This window comes from Mobula hypostoma, chromosome 9 (assembly GCF_963921235.1).
Source record: "Mobula hypostoma chromosome 9, sMobHyp1.1, whole genome shotgun sequence".
NCBI classification, from domain to species: Eukaryota; Metazoa; Chordata; class Chondrichthyes; order Myliobatiformes; family Myliobatidae; genus Mobula; species Mobula hypostoma.
Genome location: NC_086105.1, coordinates 34,121,163 through 34,145,737, shown reverse-complemented (window position 1 = coordinate 34,145,737; position 24,575 = coordinate 34,121,163). Strand labels below are relative to the sequence as shown.

The 24,575-nt window shown below is 41.0% G+C and overlaps 1 protein-coding gene across 4 annotated transcripts in view; it reads left to right on the top strand.

The window, feature by feature from the left end:
- wnt5b (wingless-type MMTV integration site family, member 5b) overlaps window positions 1-22,877 on the top strand; it is a 125,537-nt gene extending 102,660 nt beyond the window's left edge. For all 4 annotated transcript variants that reach the window (XM_063058042.1, XM_063058041.1, XM_063058039.1 and 1 more), the window contains exons 4-5: window positions 6,489-6,781; window positions 22,182-22,877. In XM_063058042.1, the coding sequence (XP_062914112.1) occupies window positions 6,489-6,781; window positions 22,182-22,640 (752 nt within the window). In that variant the 3' untranslated portion in view covers window positions 22,641-22,877. The remainder of the gene's footprint in view (window positions 1-6,488; window positions 6,782-22,181) is intronic.
- The last annotated feature ends 1,698 nt before the right edge of the window (window positions 22,878-24,575 follow it).

Here is a 24,575-nt window from a genome sequence, read left to right as displayed (position 1 = left end):
CCGTTATCTCTAACAACTGCTGCTACAGAAAGACCATTACATTAGCAGTGAAACCTTTCCCAGGGTGTCACACTCTCCCCTCACCAAACTTAGCCATGACCTCATGACTCTGAGATAATTTGCCAATCCTTCCTGCAAAGCACAAGGTCCAACCCAGGTGTAAAAGGCAGTGACATAGCTCCCCAAAGCGGTAGGAGCCACACTCTGTCCCCCTGGTGCTACATAGGCCAGCATATCCAGTGGTCTCCTGACTCTTTGCAACCTCCGTGCCCCCTCATCTACTTCTTCATGTTCCGACACGACTGGCGATATTTCTGCTCTACCTGGTGAGGCCTCCCCAGGTCTATCACTCGTACCCCCCTGCGACCTGGATCCCTCTGTCCCTCAGCTGAGCCCTGCTTCATCCCTTGAAAAGTCCCCCCGAAACTCAGGCTGTCCACAGATAGCGCTCCCCCCACCCCCGATTTCACCTGACAGCATGAGAAGGGTTGGGAATCTCTTCCTCAGTTAGTGGGGAGTTAGAAAAAGGCAGCATATACCACACAGAAAGACCATTCGTTACATTAGAAGTGAAGCCTTTCTCTGGGTGTTACAAATGTTTGCTACTTTAATCTTCAGGTTCAAAGGGCTTCATTTTGTGAATGCCATTAAACATTTAATGACATAAAATATAATGCCATCCTAAAAGGATATTTTTTATATTGTCTTGCTGAAGGGACTGTAGTTTTTTTTCCATAGAAGCTGCCTGGCCTGCTGAGTTCCTCCAGCATTTTCTGTGTGTTGCTTATTTATAGACTGCTTTTGCCATTTTAGAACAGACGATCAAAAACATAACTTCTTTTAACCTCACAGTCTCCAATCTGAAAGACCATTTCATTATATATTTTCCTCTATTAATTATTGTTTGTCTTTTTAACAATATAACGGAGTGCATTTCAGGGATTTGACCATTTATCAGAATTCTCTACTTTATCAAACACACAATGAAAAGAAAACTTGAGCTTATATAGTTCAAATGTTTTGTATCTCACAACCAACACATTTTCAAATGTAGTTGTGGTTGTCTCAAATGGAAAAAAAAACTACTGGGAGTAATGAGATAAATTAATTTTTTCTATTATTGGTGGGAATTGAGCATTTATAGTTGGTCAGGCCACTATGCGACTTCTGTCCTTCAGATAAGACAACGAATATTTTTTCCATCCTCATGAACAGGTACAGATTGTTGGTATTGAGACTGTTACTCATTTCTATCATTTGAAGTCAAAGAATTTGAAATACCGTCAGTTCTTTAATTATGGGTACAGGTCAGGCATGTTTAGACAGGGCAAAGGAACCAAAAGCTGAATTCGATGAATCACAAAGAGAGAGATTATAAATCAAGAGTTGGGGATGAATGGCTCACGTGAGGTAAATAATTCAGATGCTCACCAAGATAAATATACAAATTTGATTGGGGTGGGGGGGGGCAACAAGTGAGAAGGAAAATAAGATTGGCAAAGAATGAGAAGAAAAACACCAATTGAGACAAAAAAAAAGGTATAGTTGGAAAGATAAAAGGATATTTTGCACTGCTCTTTACCAAGGAAGAAGTTACAACCAAAATCTCAATAGTGAGGAACTAGCAGAATTAATGGACAGGGTGAAAATTGTAAAAGGTGATGTAACTAAAAGCCTGGTTGTGCTTAGAATAACAAACCAATTGGTCCAAATGGAATGCATCCCAAGTTTTTGTGGGGGGGGGGCTGAGATTGGAGAAGGCTTGCCATAATGTACCAGTGCTTGCTAGATTCAGAGGGAGGGCCGAAGAGCTGGAAAATGTAAATGTAACAGCCTTATTCAAAAGGGGTGTATATACAGTACATGCAACAATTCAGTTTAACTTCTGATGTGGGGAAGTTGTTTATGTAAGTACAATGGGTATTTACAGAATTATTCAATTCTCCCTGACCACAGGAATGATGCTAAAGATTGGAGTACTGCTAACGTTGTACCAGTGTTTAAAACAGGATAAAGGGATAAACTGAGAAATTGCAGGCTGTTTGACTTCTGTAGTGAAAATAAATGATAGGAATCAGTTCTAAGGGATGATATAAATCTTCCCATTTGTCATGGGCAATCAACACGGATTTGTTGGGTGAAGATCTCGTCTGACTAACTTCTGTTTTTTTTTTGGTGGGGAGGGGGTGTAGGTGAGGGTGTTGCATTTGATATGGCCTGTATAGAAATTAGCAAAGTCCACATAGTGGTCTAGTAAAAAAATAAGAATGTGGTGAACTACACCAGTGGCAGGAAGCAAAGAGTAACTGAAAATCTGTTACCAGTGGATATCTAATGGAGCTCAGTACCCTGGTTATTTACAATTACTTAATGGTTTATGTTTAAATGTGGAGGGAATGATTTGTAGGTGATACAATATAGGGCATGTAACCAGCAGATTTAGAACTGGTTTAGAAATTCTTCTGAAAACTTTTGACCACAGGTAGATATACAGACAACCTGCTGGAAAAAACTCAGCAGGCCAAGCAGCTTCTGGGGGGGGGGGGGGGCCTTGAAGTTGTTGAGGTGACAGATCAAAATCTTACATCTGGATTCCACCAGCAGATTGTTTATGTTCTGGATTCCAGCATCTGTACTCTCTTGTGTCTCCATAGGTAGATATAAATGGCCTTTATGGATGTAACATCCAGAGAAATGTGAAATAATGTATTTTAAGAGGGTGAAAAGGGCGAGAGAAATAAATGGAAGCTATTGAATAGTGTGGAAGAGCATTGAGAGTATAGAGTATATGTCTAAAGATCTTGTAAGTTAAACAAAACAGATAGTTAAAGAAACATTCAGAATGCATTCCATTATTAGCTGAGGCAGAGACATCATGCTAGAAGAGTATAGAATACCATTTAGAGTACTCCATGGAGTTCTTCCTACCACTTTACAACAAATATGTGATTGTACTGCATAGGGTACAGAGGAGATTTACAAGAATGTTGCCTGTACTGATCGAATGCTGAAGTACCACCGCCAGTTCCCCCCTCCCACGCACAAGCAGCAGCAAAGCAACAATCCCCCCCACCCCCCCACCAGCAAAAAAGCATCGAAGCCCTCCAAATGTACTTGGATGTATACTTAAAGAGTCGTGATCTGCTAGCTACATCACATGGGTTGGAGTTAAACTGGCTAGCCCATCTTCTATTGGCATAGGTAGGATGATCCTAAGGACTTCTTATGTGACATACATTTTCTACAGTTCAAAATGATTTACAATCAACTCTTGAAAAGCTTTGAGATAATAAAGGAAGTAAATCCACCATGTATTCATGACAAAAGAAAATCATTTATTGACTAACCTGATTGAATTTTTGATGAATTAACAGAACTTGACATAGGGATTTGTATAGATGCTCTTTATTCTAAAGGTTTTGATGAAGTCCCATTCAAAAGGTTTATTAGGAAAATTGAAATGCCAGAATGAATAGTAAAGCAGAAAGCAGAGTAATGCCAAATAGTAATTTTTCAGACAGATGGTGAAAGGAATTAATACTGGGATCTTAATTTTCTTTTTCTCCTTATGTTAATGATGTAGGAGTGAGTGCAGATTAAAGTATCAACATTTATAGTGATACAAACCAAAGATAGAGTAATAAACAATGAACAGTCTACAAGAGAGTTTAGATAGGCTGGCAAAATGGAAAAATGATTGACAGATGAAACTTAATACAAACAATTGTGAACTGATATATATGCTTTCCCAGAAAGAACAAATACATTTGATAGAGATTAAATTGCACAGTTCTAATCTGCATGTGTGAAAGAGGGAACTAGATATATATATATAGAAAGTGGTAAATAAAGCATATGGATTCTGTTTCTTATATGGATCTTGGGGCTCTATTGAACCCATGAACTACCAAAAGCATGTGGTTATGGTGAACACAAGAGTTTCTGTAGATGTTGGAAATCCAGAGCAACACACACAAAATGCTGGAGGAACTCAGCAGGTCAGGCAGCATCCACAGAAATAAATAAACAGTCAATGTTTCAGGCTGAGACCCTTCCTGAGGACTGGAAAGGAAGGGGGAAGATTAGAGAATAAAAAGGGGGGGGGGAGAGAAGGAGGAATGGCTAAATATGATAGGTGAACCCGGCTGGGTGGGAAAGGTAAAGGGATGGAGAAGAACAGTACAAAACTGTAGGTAGGGCACAACTAATATTGAGCCCAATTTTGGTCAGAGCAATTTATGATGGATGGAAATATCCAAGAGCACATGCTGGAATTTCTTGGGACTGTTTCCAGGATGAATGATTCCAGGTATAAAGTTAGGCTAACGAAGCTGGGATTGTTCTTCCTGGAGTGAAGAAGGTTGAAAAGAGATTTGGGTAGATCAGTGATACTTCAAAAGTAAGACCGAAGAGGGAGGAGATATTCCGATTAATAATGAAGGGTTCAGTTTTGGGTAAGAGATATAAGGAGTAAGCTTTTTTTTAATGTGGAGAAGAGTTATGATTTTTGAGCTCACCTGCAATGGTTATGGAAATAGTCGAACAGTGTTACAAATATAAATTTACTTGGCCAAGGGGTAAAGAGTGATGGGATGGGATCAATGGATTTGTTACACAAGGAGCCATTGTAAACTCATTGAGATGAATCACCATTTTCTATGCTATAATTTATTATTATATACAGTATAAGCTCTTCTATGCTTACATTTCCATGTATTTTGCCAATTACCATACTTCAACAATAACTACACTGGCTGTAGAGCATAATGGCAATTATAAAATCATGAAAGCCAGTAAATAAATAGCCAGAATCAGAATCAGTTTTATTATCACCGGCATGTGACGTGCAAATCCATTACAATATACATATATTGAATAGATTAAAAATGTGCAAAATCAGAAATACTGTATGTTTTTAAAAAGTGAGGTAGTGTCCTGGGGTTCACTGTCCATTTAGGAATTGGATGGCTGTGTTCCTGAATCGCTGAGTGTGTGCCTTCAGGCTTCTGTACCTCCTACCTGATGGTAATGGTGAGAAAAGGGCATGCCCCGGGTGCTGGAGGTCTTTAATAATGGACACTGCCTTTCTGAGACACCGCTCTCTGAAGATGTCCTGGGTACTTTGTAGACTAGTACCCAAGATGGAGCTGACTAGATTTACAACCTCCTGCAGCTTCCTTCGGTCCTGTGCAGTAGCCCCTCCATACCAGACAGTGATGCAGCCTGTCAGAATGCTCTCCACGGTACAGCTGTAGAAGTTTTTGAGTGTATTTATTGACATGCCAAACTCCTGATGAAGTATAGCCACTGTCTTGCCTTCTTTATAACTACATCGATATCTTGGGACCAGGTTAGGTCCTCAGAGATCTAGACAACCAGGAACTTGAAACTGCTCACTCTCTCCACTTCTGATCCCTCTATGAGGATTGGTATGTGTTCCCTTGTCTTACCCTTCCTGAACTCCACAATCAGCTCTTTTGTCTTACTGATGTTGAGTGCCAGGTTGTTGCTGCGACACCACTCCACTAATTGGCATATCTCACTCCAGTATGCCCTCTCGACACCACCTCAGATTCTACCAACAATGCTTGTATCATCAGCAAATTTATAGATAGTATTTGAGCTGTGCCTAGCCACACAGTCATGTGTATATGGAAGAGTAGAGCAGTGGGCTAAACACACACCCCTGAGGTGCACCAGTGTTGATAGTCAGCGAGGAGGGTATCTTATCACCAGTCCACACAGATTGTGGTCTTCCAGTTAGGAAGTTGAGGATCCAATTTCAGAGGGAGGTACAGAGGCCCAGGTTCTGCAACTTCTCAATCAGAATTGTTGGAATGATGGTATTAAATGCTAAGCTATAGTCGACGAACAGCATCCTAACATAGGTGTCTGTGTTGTCCAGGTGGTCTAAAGCCATGTGGAGAGCCACTGAGATTGCATCTGCCGTTGACCTAATGTGGCGATAAGCAAATTGCAATCGATCCTGGTCCTGCTGAGTCAGGAATTCAATCTAGTCATGACCAACCTCTCAAAGCATTTCATCACTGTAGATATGAGTGCTACTGGGCGATAGTCATTAGGGCAGCCCACATTATTCTTCTTAGGCACCTGTATAATTGTTGCCTTTTTGAAGCAAGTGGGACCGTCTGCCCGTAGCAGTGAGAGGTTGAAAATGTACTCCATCGGGACCTTCTGCCTTGAGAGGGTTCACTGTCTTTAAAGACAGCCTAACATCGGCCTCTGAGACAGAGATCACAGGATTATCAGGTGCAGCAGGGACCTTCACAGCTGTAGTTGTGTTTTGCCTTTCAAAGTGTGCATGGAAGGCATTGAGTTGATCTGGTAGTGAAGCATCCCTGCCATTCATGCTATTGGGTTTTGTTTTATAGGAAGTAATGTTCTGCAAACCCTGCCAGAGTTGCCATGTATCCGATGTTACCTCCATCCTTTTACATTAACCATACTTTCTACTTGTCCTTTCTCAGGGAGCCGGGAGACTGCTTTCACTTATGCAATATCAGCAGCGGGAGTTGTGAATGCCATAAGTCGAGCATGTCGCGAAGGGGAGCTCTCGACCTGCGGGTGCAGTCGTGCTGCCAGACCCAAAGATCTCCCCCGAGATTGGCTGTGGGGCGGCTGTGGAGACAACGCAGAGTATGGCTATAGGTTCGCCAAAGAATTTGTGGATGCCAGAGAGAGGGAGAAAAATTATCGCAAAGGTTCAGAAGATCATGCCAGGATGTTAATGAACCTGCAAAACAATGAAGCTGGCAGAAGGGTAAGAAATGGATGGGGATGCTTTATTCTGGACATGTATATTGTTCCAACTTCTGCAGTATCCCAAGGTGTTGATCACTCTCTCTCCTCTTGACCACTTCTTCAATTTCAATGTTGTCTTATCATTTAGTTGGCCTCTGTTCTATATTTTCACGTACCTTCATATATATATTTCCCACCCACTGACCAATAAATCATTCACTTTTGTTTAATATTGTTTTTTGATACTACATTTTGACTATTGTACTTTTGAATTGTAGATAGTTTTAATTATTTTCATTTTGATACAGTGCTTTTGTTAATCTACCTAAAGATGCACATTTACCAGATAACTTCAATTACAATCCATAACTGTTCAGAATCGATAAGATTTCACCTAGGTGTGAACATTCCCACGAGCAAAAGCTATGTTTGGCATACTTCTAACAACATCATTCTAACCAATCTCTCTGCAGGAAACTTTTATGTTATGCTCAGGGAATAATTAGTATATGGCCTTATTATTTCATTGGTGTCCAGTGATTCTGAAAGAAAATGTATTGGAAATGAGATTAGATTGGCTATTTGTAACCTGAAACCTGTTAAGATCAGCTAAAAAAAAACCTAATTCGGGCTGTTTTCTTTTAGGTAATAAAAAAGGAAGTCTTATGTGTAACAGTAAAGAGAGAATTTCTGGGATTGTTTCTGGGCTGAGTCACTATTAATGTGACTGTTGGACTAAGTGAAGGGCTGCCTGCAGTTTCCTGTTGAAATCAACCAACTTACCGTGGGCTTCCCTCTGGCTCTACTTTCTACTTCCGGTCTGCTTCTACAGAGAAGAATTCTGACAATGTGTTAAAATCCAAAATATTACAGATGCTGAAAATCTAAAATAGAAACAGAAAATGCTGGAAATTCTCGGCAGGTCAGCCAGCATCTGTAGGAGGAGAAACTAAGTTTCAGACATCCCACCTCTCCCGGAAGTTCCGGGAATCTCCCGCATATTGATAGTGGCTCCCTGATGCCCGCAAATGATATACAATATCCCGGAAATCGATTGAGAGTGAGAGAGAGAGAGAGAGTGCGAGAGAGAGAGAGCGCCATGGCAGAGTGTTCCAAAAACAGAAACTATAAAACGTACATCACCCCAGACTACACTAAAGTGTAACCCTGCCTAATAGGGGTAAAAAATAATGACAGTGTTGCTCGCTGCACTGTTTGCAGCAGTGACTTTTCTATTGCCCATGGTGGGTTAAAATGTAAAAGACATGTTGAGGTGAGTTTAACAGGCGTCATTCGTTCATTAGCATAGCTAACGTTATTTAAGCTGGCTGGCTCGCTGCTAAGGAGCTACTCTAGTGCACACATCCCACTGCTCCCGGAAGTTCTGGGAGTCTTCCGCAAATTGATGGTGCTACCTTCCTGAAATGAGTTTTTGCAGGGTGAGATGTCTGAAGTTACCAATTCTAGTTAAAAACCCGTTGTCATAACGGTCTTCAAATAGGTTGTGATTTTGTTATAGTATATAATAGTATATATAGTATAGCATATAAAAGTAAAGGCAAAATTAAATCTATGACAATAGACTGGATCATGCTGAATCCTGTTTACTCTACACACTCCACACAAGGCCCCACCCGGGGTAGACATGCTTACTTTTGCAGACCCTCAGACCAATTGCCCTGGATGGATGGGGGTGGGGGTCTCTGAGCTGAAATGCTAGCTGTGTTTCTCTTCCCACAAATGTTGCCTAACTTGCTGATATTTCTGATAATTTTGTAGTTTTTACTACAATGATGCTACATGCCATATAATAATTGCTTTCTGTGCCTATCAGTGGTAAGTGAAATATGTCCCTGTTTGTAGAATCAAACGCTCCTTCTGGTAATTTGTAGTACCTTAAACTACTGCCTGCTGTGTTCACCAGCAACTTTTATGTGTGGTGCACAATGTCTGTCAGGATGTGCACCAGGTCAACAGTTTGACTATAGCATCTCCTGGAATTGTCTGTCAAGCAGGATTTGAACCAGTAGAATATTTTAGAGTGTGTATCAGAGATACCATTAGAGCTAATACGCATGAATTTTAATTGCATAAAGTATTGGCATAAATTTTTGGGCTCATCTCAGGACACTTGAGTGCCAACTGTATAGTGTGCTGAAAGAAAAGAAATCTGATGGGGAAGATGACATCACCATCAGAATGAAGCTCTTCACCACATTTAATTTAATTTGCCCTATTTTGTGAATACGTATGTCTTTTCCCACTAGATTTTCTATTTGTGTTAGCCCAAAATCACTTTTGTGAATTTGTTCATATTTCCCTTCATATGTTACTGTGTAATGCCTTTAAGTGTCATTACAAAGTCTTTTTTTGGCATTCTGTAAATTATATTGATTTGAGTGTGATATGAAAGGAAGAGGTACACTTATGGATATCGGACACCAAGGAAGTAAAATTCTATTCATACCGTGCCTCTTGGCCCTCAAGGAAGTACTTGAAATGGATTCACTAGATCAAGTCGCATTGTGTGGGATGGAATTTTTTATTTTGGTGCTGGAAGTTCAGAGTTCTACTCTTTCAAAGTAACTAATCCAACTTGTAAATAATCTTGTTCTATTGCTATTTCTGATGCTTCTCATTCAACAATGAGTTCAAGATTGGTTCGTTAAAAAAAAGGGAATTTTTAGCAAAAGTCTGCAGCACACGTGCAGACTAGCAAAAGGTATTCTTAATGCTAAGATCACAATTTGAACTGTTACAGAAGAAACTTCCATGTTTAAGAGAAATTGCCTGAAACATATTGCAAGTGGTTATGTAGGGACTTGCTCTTTTGTCAGTTCCTTTCTGTTATAATCCAAAGTGAGATCATGGTCAGAGAAGAACCAGAGTCAGAGACTGCGTCCGACTTGACATGCTGCTGCTGAACTCAGCACTCAGTCCAGTCCTGGAGCAAAGATGTCCTGAGCTGAGGAACTGGTTGCACTTTACATCTGCCTCAGCTTTACACTTGTAGCAAGGCCTCTCTCTAATTGAGTAGGATTACTAACATTGACTGAAAAGGTAAGTGCAAACAAGTATTTTATTAAATTTCATTTAATGTTTATTCTATTTGAACTTGTTTTAAATTATAATTTATATTATACATGTACACTATAATTTACGTTCACAATAGGTAAATCTATTTAAATTTTTAAAAATAGCTATCAATATTTAATTGTTATTTTCTGGTCTAAGATGGCGCAGGTGAGGCACAGCGACGACTTACTGGGAGCAAACAAAACTACTAATCACACTTTTTCTCAAAAACAATTACAGCGGTCAACAGCCTGTAACTTCCCCTTCAGAGATGAACTTTTGAACTGCCAGTGGAACTTGGCATTTTTGTGGTGTGAATTGAAGTCTCAAAGGGGCAGGGCGATTGCAGCGTGATGTGTGTGGGCTGAATTGAGGCGCAGGGCCTGGGCCCCAGAGCGGGCAATGAGCCATTGTTTGGCCATTGCTGGAGTGGGTTTGAAGGCGATTCAAAGCAGCAGATCTGAGGTGAGGTAAAGTCGAGGTGGCAGGGCCCCTGGCCCAAGAGCAAGGAACAAGTTGATGTTTGACCAATTTAAACCTTCGACCAATTTAATCCTTCGGCCAAATTGGGAAGATCAGGTATAGGCCAAATAAAGGCTGTTGGTCCCGGGCCTGAAGTCATATCAAAGGGGCAGAGCCTGGGTCTGACAGTGAGGAATGGCCCACAGTTTGGCCGATTTAAGCGCCAGGCCAGATTGAAAAGATCAGGGTGTCAGTTGACAGAGGAGAGGGCAGAAGCTGGTGTTCAGCTCGCTGCTCACGAAGTTTATTCATCTCTGTGCTGAACTGAGGCTGTGGGCTTCAACTAACGGGCTCCTGGACTGGCTGTGATTGGCTTAGTGACTGTGAACTCACTTTTGTGAACTACAGTTCTGAAAATTAGTTTCTTACTTTTATTGTTTGTACAATTTGTTTTCTTTTCCTGCATTATCAGTGTATGATGGCCTTTTTTAAGTGGGTTCTGTTGGGTTTCTTTGTTTTAGTGGCTTCCTGTAAGGAGATTAATCTTAAAATTGTATATAGTATACATACTTTGATAATAAATGTATTTAATGACAGTATATTTAATGTTATGTAAAATGTTGTGGAAGTATATCATGTTATGGGAAAATATACAGTTAGTTGTTCCTTCATTGCTTCATCGTACACCAAATGATCCAGTCTCCCCATGACCACGTGGGTTTCCTCGTGCTTCTCAAGTTTCCTCCCGTATTCCAAAAAACATGTACAGGTTACCAGGTTAGTTGGTCATATGGGTGTAATTGAGCTGTGTGGGCCTGTTACTATGTTGTATCTCTAGAATAAAATTAAAAAAAAATAAAACTTACCATACTATAGTGAGAAAGGTGGAGGATTTAAAAAAACATGACCAGGAACCTTTTTAATAAAACTTCTATCGAAACATAGAAACCCTACAGCAAAAAACAGGCCCTTCGGCTCACAAAGCTGTGTTGAACATGACCTGACCTTAGAACTAGGCTTACCCATAGCCCTCTATTTTTCTAAGCTCCATGTACCTATCCAGGGGTCTCTGAAAAGACCCGATCATATCCGTCTCCACCACCATCGCCAGCAGCCCATTCCATGCACTCACCACTCTCTGCATAAAAAAAACTTACCCCTGACATCTTCTCTATACCTACTTCCAAGCACCTCAAAAATATGCCCTCTCGTGCTAGCCATTTCAGCCCTGGGAAAAAGCCTCTGACTATCCACACAGTCGATGCCTCTCATCATCTTGTACACCTCTCATCCTCCGTCGCTCCAAGGAGAAAAGGCTGCATTCACTCAACCTATTCTCATAAGGCATGCTCCCCAATCCAGGCAACATCCTCATAAATCTCCTCTGCACACTTTCTATGGTTTCCACATCCTTCCTGTAGTGAGGTGACCAGAACTGAGCACAGTACTCCAAGTGGGGTCTGACCAGGGTTCTATATAGCTGCAACGTTACCTCTCGGCTCTTAAACTCAATCCCACAATTGATGAAGGCCAATGCACCATATGCCTTCTTAACCACAGAGTCAACCTGCATAGCAGCTTTGAGTGTCCTATGGACTCGGACCCCAAGATCCCTCTGATCCTCTACACTGCCAAGAGACTTACCATTGATGCTGTATTCTGCCATTATATTTGACCTACCAAAACGAATCACCTCACACTTATCTGGCTTGAACTCCATCTGCCACTTCCCAGCCCGGTTTTGCACCTATTAATGTCCCACTGCAACCTCTGACAGCCCTCCACACTATCCACAACACCCCCAACCTTTGTATCATCAGCAAATTTACTAACCCATCCTTCCAATTCCTCATCCAGCTCATTTATAAAAATCACAAAGAGTAGGGGTCCCAGAATAGATCCCTGACGCACACCACTAGTCACCGGCCTCCATGCAGAATATGACCCATCTATAACCACTCTTTGCCTTCTGTGGGCAAGCCAGTTCTGGATCCACAAAGCAATGTCCCTTCGGATTCCATGCCTCCTTACTTTCTCAATAAGCCTTGCATGGGGTACCCTATCAAATGCCTTGCTAAAATCTATATACACCACATCTATGGCTCTATCTTCATCAATGTGTTTAGTCACATCCTCAACAAATTCAATCAGGCTTGTAAGGCACGACCTGCCTTTGAAAAAGCCATCCTGACTATTCTTAATCATATTATACCTCTCCAAATGTTCATAAATCCTGCCTGTCAGAATCTTCTCCATCAACTTACCAACTACTGAAGTAAGACTCACTAGTCTATAATTTCCTGGGCTATCCCTACTCCCTTTCTTGAATGAGGGAACAACATCCGCAATCCTCCAGAACCTCTCCCGTCCTCATTGATGATGTGAAGATCATTGCCAGAGGCTCAGCAATCTCCTCCCTCGCTTCGCACAGTAGTCTGGGTTACATCCTATCCGGTCCCAGTGACTTATCAAACTTGATCCTTTCCCAAAGCTTCAGCACATTCTTACATACTCAAGCTTTTCAGTCCGCTGCAAATCATCCCTACGATCGCCAAGATCCTTTTCTGTAGTGAATACTGAAGCAAAGTATTCACCTCTGCCATCTCCACCGGTTCCATACACACTCTTCCACTGTCACACTTGATTGGTCCTATTCTCTCAGGTCTTATCCTCTCGTTCTTCACATACTTGTAGAGTGCCTTGGGGTTTTCCTTAATCCTGTCTGCCAAGGCCTTCTCATGGCCCCTTCTGGCTCTCCTAATTTCATTCTTAAGCTCCTTCCTGCTAGCCTTATAAACTTCTAGATCTCTATCATTACCTAGATTTTTGAACCTTTCGTAAGCTCTTCTTTTCTTTTTGATAGATTTACAACAGCCTTTGAATGCCACGGTTCCTGTACCCGACCATCCTTTCCCTGTCTGATTGGAACGTATCTACCCCAACTAAATATCCCCTGAACATTTGCCACATTTCTTCCGTACGTTTCCCTGAGAACATCTGTTTCCAATTTATGCTTCCAAGTTTCTGCCTGATAGCCTCGTATTTCCCCTTACTCGAATTAAACGTTTCCTAACTTGTCTGTTCCTATCCCTCTCCAATGCTATGGTAAAGGAGATAGAATTGTGATCACTATCTCCAGAATGCTCTCCCACTGAGAGACCTGAAACCTGACCAGGTTCATTTCCCAATACCAGATCAAGTACAGCCTCTCCTCTTGTAGGCTTATCTACATAGTGTGTTCTATGACCACTTAAACAAAGCTTCTTTTCTGGTCAGATCCTCAGCATTTTGTTGATTCATTTGAAATGTACATTTGCTGATTTCACACAATGCAATGAAAAATTAGACTTTTTACATTTCTTCCCCGGTTTCAGTCAGTCAGCTTCAAAAATCTGTCTGTCCTTACCTTTTGGGTTGTGGAGGGTAATGACTACACAGAGTTGGCTTCACTCTGAGCTAGGAAACAGATAGTATTATATATTTTTCCCTGTCTCATCATCTGAGCAAAGGCATGCAGAGTATAGTTTTGCTTAAAGAGGGATAAGACAGGGACATGGGGAAAGAATGTCACTGTCTTATGCTTCTTCTAAAACAAAACTGTGAAGTAGCTTGTTTGGGTTATTCTTGATGGTGCTTGGAGGGAATAATGGAAGTTTTATTTCATTGTTATAGTCTGTTTATGACTATATCCAATACTTTACCACTGTCATATTCTCTGATTACATCTTTCTGAACATGAAACTCACAAATTGGAGGTGCAATATAAATTCTTTGTCAACCATTAGAAGTCCAGAGTGAGAAGAATTATTTTACAGCACACTAATAGCTGATTTAGTTTAAAATAGTTTGTTAAGAATGAATAAATGTACAAGTGAAGCTGAAAAACGAAAGCTTCCAACTTTTTGCTGTAGGAATGTATGACATGCATCTGAAAACAACATCGACAGTTTAGTATCAATATGTACAGAGTTACCAGAAAAGTAAAAAAAATGCACTTTCTGAAATGACAAAGGTAAAGTGCAAGTGAAATGTCCTTGTAGAGATGATGGGTCCCTGTTTTATCATGGAGAGAGGACACCATTTTTAATGTACATAGTAACTTTTATTACACTTCTTAGTAGGGAGTAGCCTGTTAATGCTACACACGTGATAGTCAATGGCAGTTGGTACTTTATTCCTCCAACTACAAAAAATTTGGTTATGTTTTAAAGAATCCTAGAGTTTTCTCCTAATTCTTGGCCTTGAAAGTGGAGTCCATACACTGAAATGTGTCAAGAATTCCTTCAGCCTTAAATATAATAATTGGATTAACCAATGCTTTCCTACTGTTCAACCAGAAGTGAAGTTCAATACATCTCATTGTCAATCTCTGGTGTATTATACGCAGTAGGTTCTCCATTGGCTGTCTTTCCCATGCCAGCGAGCCTATATTTCACTCATCTTCCCCCATTATTTAGACCCTGAGAATTAGTCTGTTGGCTCGTCTAAAGATTCAAAGAAAATTAATGATTATCAACCCTGAGATTCGTCTTCCCCACAGACAGCCATGAAACAAAGAAAAACCACAGAACCTGCGCAAAGAAAATCATCAACCCTCCTACTCCCCACGCGAGAAAAAAACCAATCTTGCAAACAAGAAAATGAGCGAGCAACACAAAATATAAAACACAAAATTTAAAGAGTCCAGGAATATTCAGTTCAGAGTTTAGCTCAGTGTTCATTTCTGCAGGCCACCCCAATTCAAAATCACCCAAAATAGCAACAAAAAAAGGAACAACCAGAATCCAGAACTTTGAACTTGTCTCAGTACAGGAGGGATTTAATCACTGCATTATACAGTTCACTCATGGCTTACACTGACTTATATTAAATTCATGGAATTTATTTGGGTTATCTCTAGGGAGGGTATGTTTTGAAACTTCACATGAATAATTGGGAAAAATAATTATAGGTCTGTTTGCATTACTGAGCAACTTAATCTCTTGTTTGATGGCCTTTTATTTTAGTAAAATATTTTTTCTTGCTGGCGTTAGCTCCTGCTGTTACAAGTTCTTGGTTCTTCTTTTCTGATCACCCTTTTTATCTGAGTATACCCCTCCCCTTTCTCCTGCAAAGACTGGGAGGGTTTAACTTTCTGTGTAATTTTACTTTGATATATTTGTGGGCCATATCTATTTATTTTGCCTGTTCATTTTAGGAATATATTTCTCCTATTTGGTCAGATTTATTCAATTTAAGGTGTTTTGGCAGCCCACTATCATAGTGTTGCTGACCAACTTACTTCATTGCAATTAGCCTAATGTTAATGGACTGCAAGATGGCGCTAGTGAACTAATTGAATTGAATTGACTTTATTACTTACATCCTTCATATACATGAGGAGTAAAAATCTTTACATTACGTCTCCGTCTAAATGTACAATGTGCAATTATAGTAATGTATAATAAATATTATGTTCAACAGGATAGTCATTATAATATAGAAATACAATTGTATCAGAATGAATTAATCAGTCTGATGGCCTGGTGGAAGAAGCTGTCCCTGAGCCTGTTGGTCCTGGTTTTTATGCTGCAGTATCATTTGCTGGATGGTAGCAGCTGGAACAGTTCGTGGTTGGGGTGACTCAGGTCTCCAATGATCTTTTGGGCCCTTTTTACACACCTGTCTCTGTAAATGTCCTGAATAATGGGAAGTTCACATCTGCTGGGCTGTCCGCACCACTCTCTGCAGAGTCCTGCAATTGAGGGAAGTACAGTTCCCATACCAGGCAGTGATGCAGCCAGTCAGGGAGCTCTGAATTGTGCCCCTGTAGAAAGTTCTTAGAATTTGAGGGCCCATACCAAACTTCTTCAACCACCTGAAGTGAAAGAGGTGCTGTTGTGCCTTTTTCACCACACAGCCAGTATGTACAGACCATGTGAGATCCTCGGTGATGTTTATGCTGAGGAACTTAAAGCTGTTCATCCTCTCAACCCCAGATTCATTGATGTCAATAGGGGTTAGCCTGTCTCCATTCCTCCTGTAGTCTACAACCATGGCAATGTTCTGCGGGCTACATACAATACTTCTAAATATACCTCTTTTGAATTACATTGACTGCAATCTGCAGCAGGTAAGTATAGTAATGTACTTTTAAATCAACTTAATGATCTACAGATTTCAGTCTTCTGAAGGGCTCATCAGACCAAGCATATACAGCGCCTTTAAGAGGACAAGGGTTCACAGCCATGGCCTGAAGCAAGGCGAGGGGTGGGAGACTTCAAGCCAGGCTGAAACACAGAGGGGATGAGGCACCCTCTACCCAGCATTTTGTTAGCAAGTGTGCAGTCTCTGGAGAACAAAATTGTGGACCTTAGGACAAGGTTGCAGTAGCTGAGGGAATGATGGGTTCTATGTCTGAGCGAGATGTGCCTTTCAGGCAACATGCCAGATAGAGTGATCAAACCGAAAGCTTTTTGATTTACAGAATGGTTTGAACTGCTGGTTTGGAAAATGCAAAATGCTGGAGGTGTGTGTTTTATGATAAGCTCTCGGTGGTGCTCCAATGTGATGGTTTTGTCGAACTCGTGTTCCCCTGACATTGAAGACCTATTGATCAAATGCTGTCTATTCTATTTACCTGGGGAGTTCTCCTCCATAATTCTGACCACAGTTTACACACCACCAGTAGCCGACTATAATCAAGCACTTGAAATACTGCATGATGTTGTCTCCAAACATGAAACAGTCCACCCCAATGCATTTCAAATCACAGTCAAGGACTTCAACCAAGCTTGTTTGAAGAAAACCCTGCCCAAAAACTATCAGCATATAACCTGTAGCACCAGAGGTCCCAAAGTACTAGAATGCTATTATATTAAGATTAGGAATGGCTACCATTCCTTGCCCGGACCACATTTTGGTAAATCGGATCACTTGGCTGTCCTGTTCCTACCTATATACAGGCAGAGGCTAAAGAGGCTCCAGAGGTTAAGAAAACAAGGTAGTGGTCACAGGAGGCAGAGAGGTGGCTGCGGGATTGCTTTGAGTTGGTGGACTGAACCGTGTTCAAGGACTCACGTGGATCTCAATGAATGCATCATGGTTGTCACAGACTTTATTAAAACAGTTGTAGATTAATGTGTCTCCACAAAATCATTCAGAGTCCTCCCCAACCAGAAACCCTGGTTGAATCTTGAGATCTGCAATCTGCAGAAGGCCAGATCAGTGTGGTGACCAAGAAAGCTAGAACAGGTTCAGATACGATCTCCGGAAGGCCATCTCACAGGCAAAGTGGCAGTTCCAGGCTAAACTTGAATCAATGAAGGATGCTCGACAGTTGTGGTATTTGAACAGGATCACCTCATAAAGTTAAATCAAGGGACATGGCACCCAGGGCTTTGCTTCCAGATGAGCTCAATGCCTTCTATGCTTGCTTTAACCATCAAAACATGGAGGAACCATCACAAACTCCAACAGCCCCTGATGATACTGTGATTTCAATCTCTGAAATCTTTAACCTCTTGCTTCAAGCAGGCTTCAACTTTAGCGGTGCCCAAGAAGAACGTGGCAGCCTGCCTCAGTGACTATCATCCAATAGCACTTATGTCCACAGTGATGAAGTGCTTTGAGAGGTTGGTGATGAAATGTATCAACTTCTGTTTGAGAAGTGACTTGGATCTACTCCAATTTGCCTACTGGCACAACAGGTCCACAACAGATACCATTTTATCGGCTCTTCACTCAACCATGGAATATCTGGACAACAAAGATGCATACATCAGGATGCTCTTTATTGATGACAGCTCAGAATTCATGACTATCATCCCTTCAAAATGAATCAATAGGCTTCAAAACCTTGGCCTCAATATCTCTTTTTGCAATTGGATCCTTGATTTCCTCACATGCAGACCACAGTTAATTCGGATTGGCAACAACATCTCCTCCACAATCTCCATCAACACAGGTGCACCACAAGGCTTTGTGCTTAGCCCCCTGCTCAGTTTGCTTTACACTGATGACTGTGAGGCTAAGTACAACTCCAATGCCATATTCAAGTTTGCTGATGACACCACTGTTTTTAGCCAATTCAAAGGTGGTGATGAATCAGCATATAGGAGGGAGATAGAAAATCTAGCTGAGTGGTGCCATAACAACAACTTCTTACACAATGTCAGCAAGACCAAGGAGCTGATTATTGACTTCAGGAGGAAAGTAGAGGTCCATGAGCTAGTCCTTATCAGGAAATCAGGTGGAGAGTGTCAGCAACTTTAAATTCCCCAGTGTTATCATTTCAGAGGACCTGTCTGGGCCCAGCATGTAAGAGCAAATTTGAAGAAAGCACAGCAGCACCTCTACTTCCTTAGGAATTTGCAAAGATTCAGCATGGCATCAAAAACTTTGACAAACCTCTTTAGATGTGTAGTGGAGAGTATATTGACTGGCTGCATCTGAGCCTGGTATAGAAACGCCAATGTCCTTGAACAGAAAATCCTACAAAAAGCAGTGAATACGGCCCAATCTATCATGGGTAAAGCCCTCCCCACCACTGAGCACACCTACACGGAGTCTGTTGCAGGAAAGCAGCATCCATCATCAGGGACCTTCACCACCCCGGACATGCTCTCTTCTTGCGCTACTGTCAGGAGCCTCAGGATGCACGCCAGATGTAGGAAGAGTTAGAACATAGAACATAGAATAGTACAGCACAGTACAGGTCCTTCGGCCCACAATGTTGTGCCGACCCTCAAACCCTGCCTCCCATATAAGCCCCCACCTTAGATTCCTCCATATACCTGTCTAGTAGTCTCTTAAACTTCACTAGTGTATCTGCCTCCACCACTGACTCAGGCAGTGCATTCCACGCACCAACCACTCTCTGAGTGAAAAAACCTTCCTCTATTATCCCCCTTGAACTTCCCACCCCTTACCTTAAAGCCATGTCCTCTTGTATTGAGCAGTGGTGCCCTGGGGAAGAGGCGCTGGCTATCCACTCTATCTATTCCTCTTATTATCTTGTACACCTCTATCATGTCTCCTCTCATCCTCCTTCTCTCCAAAGAGTAAAGCCCTAGCTCCCTTAATCTCTGATCATAATGCATACTTTCTAAACCAGGCAGCATCCTGGTAAAGCTCCTCTGTACCCTTTTCAATGCTTCCACATCCTTCCTATAGTGAGGTGACCAGAACTGGACACAGTACTCCAAGTGTGGCCTAACCAAAGTTTTATAGAGCTGCATCATTACATCGCGGCTCTTAAACTCTATCCCTCAACTTATGAAAGCTAACACCCCATAAGCTTTCTTAACTACCCTATCCACCTGTGAGGCAACTTTCAGGGATCTGTGGACATTTACCCCGAGATCCCTCTGCTCCTCCACACTACCAAGTATCCTGCCATTTACTTTGTACTCTGCCTTGGAGTTTGTCCTTCCAAAGTGTACCACCTCACACTTCTCTGGGTTGAACTCCATCTGCCACTTCTCAGCCCACTTCTGCATCCTATCAATGTCTCTCTGCAATCTTTGACAATCCTCTACACTATCTACAACACCACTAACCTTTGCATCGTCTGCAAACTTACCAACCCACCCTTCTACCCCCACATCCAGGTCGTTAATAAAAATTAACAAGGGGTAGTTATTACCCCTCAATCATCCAGCTCTTGAACCAAAGGGGATAACTTCACTCAACTTCTCTTGCTCTATCACTGAAATGTTCCCACAATCTCTGAAGTGTTTTCACAACCTATGGACTCACTTTCAAGGACTCTTCATCTCATGTTCTCGATATTTATTGCTTACTCATTTATTATTATTAGGCGGGAGGAGGAGATGGTGGCGCGACGCAGTGCACGCAGCTCTCCAGTGAAATGATATTGTATTTGTAAGTAGGATGCCGTGCACAATTCTGATTTGATGGAGGCAGACGTGAGAAGCAGAGGAACATCTGGAGAAATTTCTGAAATGCCCGGTTTGCTGCCGCTGCTACTGTGCGATCGAGAATCTCTGGAGGGAAGGCCCCAGAATCCCCGGTTTTGCCTGCTGCTGGCGACCAAGGCTGGGGTCGAAGCGTTCGGCAGAGATGGCGCTCGGTACTTGGTGTCGGAGGGCTGATCGGAGGCTCGAAGTTTTCGGACGACTCAGAGTCGGACTGTGGCAGGGAGAGTTTTCTTCCTTCTCCCGTCTGCGTGAGATGTGGAACTTTCGAGAGACTTTGAACTTTTTTACTGTGACCATGGCCTGTTCTTCATCAAGTTACGGTATTGTTGCACTGTTGTAACTAGATGTTATAATTATGTGGTTCTTGTTAGTTTTTCAGTCTTGGTCTGTCCTGTGTTTCTGTGATATCACACGGAGGAATATTGTATCATTTCTTAATGCATGCATTACTAAATGACAATATAAGAGGACTGCGTGTCCTCATAATCATAATCATAATTATTATTTCTTTTTGTATTTGCACATTTGTAGTACCTAGTGCACTGACTGAACGCTCATGTTGGTGTGGTCTTTCATTGATTCTGTTATAGTTATTATTATGGATTTATTGAGTATTCCCCCAAGAAAATGAACCTCAGGGTTGTATATGGTGACATATTGATAATAAATTTATTTTGAACTTTGATTTATTCTCAGCACGTGGAGAGCATATCTGTATTTTTTTCTCATCATTGAGGAGCTTAAGCTAAACTGGATACAAATGGAAGGTTCCTTTTCCTGAAGAACCTGATTCATTTTTTTTTACAAGAATCCAATAATTTTCATGGATATATTCTGGTGACCATTCGCAAATTTCAGACCTTTACAATTTGTCCCAGTGCATCTGGGCTCAAGTCTGTTTGTAACTGATTGGTTTCAGCATTTTTTTCTTCCCTCACTTCTTTGAGTTGAAGTTATATACAGGGCTGTTCTCTAAGCTATACTTGTCTCCTAAGCTTTTTGTACTCGCATAATTACTGGCTATTACCTGCTTAAGGTGATGGTAATTTCTGTTCTCTGCATATTACCTGGGTCAATGACAAATATTGCTTGATTAGTGTTTGTTAGTAAGCAAACTTTCCTGTTCCCACATAACCTGTCCATTGAGTGAAATTCCTCTATGGTTTCTCACACCAATCCAAACTGAAATCTGCCATGGAGACCTCTGTGGCTCTTGACATACTCGTGGGCCCAATCATCTTATTATCTTTAAGCAAGTTATACAAGTGCAAGCTGTTATCACACAACTCCTGCCTGCAGGGGGCAGTAATTCATGTTTTTAATACTGTGTCATATGATGCCTCATCTGCACTCAAACACATGAATCCAATGTATGTCTACGTACTCGAGTGATGGAAATTAATCCAAAAACAATCTTCGCCTTTCTTAGCAATCCTATTTATCACTATGATCTGTTTTAAATTTAATCTTATGAATAAAAGATGCTTCTTGTGGAGTGTGCTTTATTTTTATTCCATGACCTGGATTACTTGAAATTTGCTGCTTGATTTTTCTCCTGCTGTGTATTTCCTCACTCATGGCTGGACATGTTTCTGGTTCTGACTGTCTCTCAATAATTATGCAATCAACAGGTCAAGCAATGTCTATGCTGTGACCCTTTACCAGGACCTTTATGCCTCTCCATAGATGCTGCCAGACCTGCTGATTTCCTCCAGAACTTTGTGTGTGTTGCTTTGGATTTCCAGCATCTGCAGAAACTCTTGTGTTTCTAATATCATTCACTTGTTAGCTATCAGGACCACGAAAGCTGTTTCTCAGGCTCGCGTTAGTCTGAAGGAAATACAGACTTACTAATTCTGCAGCTGGAATTAACAGAGCTGTGAAGTATTATTCATGAATGGGCATTAATGCTGATGATTTTATTCATGAAACCTAATTTCTAAAATTGTCCTTTTATTGCAGGCTGTGTATAATCTGGCAGATGTGGCATGCAAATGCCATGGTGTTTCCGGCTCCTGCAGCTTAAAGACATGTTGGCTTCAGTTAGCTGACTTCCGGAAGGTGGGTGATCTGCTGAAGGAAAAGTACGACAGTGCAGCTGCCATGAAGATCAACCGCAAAGGGAGGCTGGAACTGGTAAACAGTCGCTTCAATCCCCCCACTGCAGATGATCTTGTTTACCTTGACCAAAGCCCTGACTATTGTGTGAAGAATGAGACCACGGGCTCACTAGGCACTACAGGCCGCCTTTGTAACAAGACTTCAGAGGGAATGGATGGCTGTGAGCTAATGTGTTGTGGACGGGGCTATGACCAGTTCAAGACTATGCAAGTCGAAAGATGCTATTGTAAATTCCATTGGTGCTGTTATGTCAAATGCAAAAAGTGCACCCAAATAGTTGATCAATTTGTTTGCAAATAATTTAACTAAAAAAAGCCTTCTGATATAATGAGTGCCCGGGAAGTCTACACTTATCCAAAGCACTACTGCTAATATGGTGAATGTATGCATCCTCAGACTTCAGAAGAGAAACAGAATCACTTACCAGATAAAATGAACAACTTTATAATCACTTAATATATATTATATATATATAAAAAATTAACTGGATCTAGTTACTGCACTCTGCCTTTGGCCTCTCAGGCTCTCCTTGTACAATGTATATGAGTGTAGCATTAATGACCAAGTCTTGTCTGCTGACTATTTATTGAAGATGAGGTCACAAAATTTTGCATTCTGACCTAATTTAATTCAGTTTCCAAAGCCAGCTTCTGTCTTCTCCTCTCATCAGCAATTTTACCAGCTATTTCAGTACAGTGCCACATCTGTTGTAAATAAGCCAACAACCTTAACACCAATAGTGGGGACTGCTCACAAACAAGGAACCCTGCAAGTGAACCTAAAGAGAGAGGAAAGAGACCCTGTGAGGTGTGGGTATCAGTTTACCTTAATTCATTTTAAGTTACCTAATAATTTTCTCTTTCAAATAGCTGTAAGTGTATTTTGTGTTTTGCGACCTAATAACCTGCACTGTTGTTCTGCAAAATTTATTATCCATCTTGGCAAGGTACTTTTAACTTACATTCTGCACAAATGTGTATATATGCTTGTACTTAAAATATGTGCCAGAATGAAAATAGGCATGCAACTACATTTATACTGCAACTTTGATTTGTGCAAAGATACATATTTTAAGATTAAATATCTTACGGTTGCATAGGATGTTATAAATATTATTTCTCTCTAATAATAGTTAAAATTTAAAAGTGGAAACACAGATTTAAAATAAAATGTAGGGATTGGGAATGTGAATACTACATCTGTGGGAATGAAACCAAATGAAAAATCGTATTCAATAAAAAAAAGTTCTTAGAAAGCTAAAACTCAAAATAATGAGTGTCCTAAAACAACAGAACCATCTTTTCATTTGTGTTTATCTGCTGACTTTGAATGAGACTTAAATTTATTAATTTTTATAAGTTTTCCTGAACTGATATGGATGTAAATTCTGAGAGTATCAACGAGAACCTGTTCATACCAAATTCATAGAACCATAGACCAGGGGTAAGTCATCTTTGAACCTGTTCTATCATTCAGTACTATTACCCTAATGCCATTTTACTGCTTGCTCTTCATACCCCCAAATGTTTTTGTGCCCTTCCTTCTTTTCTTCTTCTTAAGTATATTAAGCAACTTTGCCTTCTATGGTAGAGAATTCCACAGGTTCACCATTCCTTGAATTTCTCTTTATATCAACCCTAACTGTTAACACTTCAGTCCTGAGACTTGCACCCCACTTGACAGGAAAACATCTTGCATCTAGTTATTCGACCCAATCTCTCCTCTTAAAACAGTCCAAACCTCCCAAGGATCAATCTGATAAGCTTTTCTCAATAGCATATGTACCCTTTCTTACTGTGGGAGATCAAAATGGCACACAATACTGCAAGTATGCTCATTAAGGTCCTGTATAGTTGTAGTACGGCAACTTTGCTTCTGTGTGCAACACCTTTGTCTTTTCTGCTTGCTTTACCCGCACGTTAGCATTTAGTGACCAATCTGCATGGACACCTTTGTACATCAGCATATCTGAGTCTCTTACTATTTAAATAGTGCTCTGCTTTCTATTTTTCCTACCAAAGTTTAAGCCTCGAGTTTAAATCCCATCCAGTTTAAACTTGGAATTTAAACATTGGCAAACTTAGAAACATTACATATTACAAATAATTCACTGTGTACTGCAGATAGCTGGGGTCCCAGTGGTAACGCACTGCCACCCTGAGAAAGAACCATTTAATTCTTGCTCTCTGTTTCTTGAGTGTCAAGTAACATTTTATGTAGAAGTTTATCAATGGC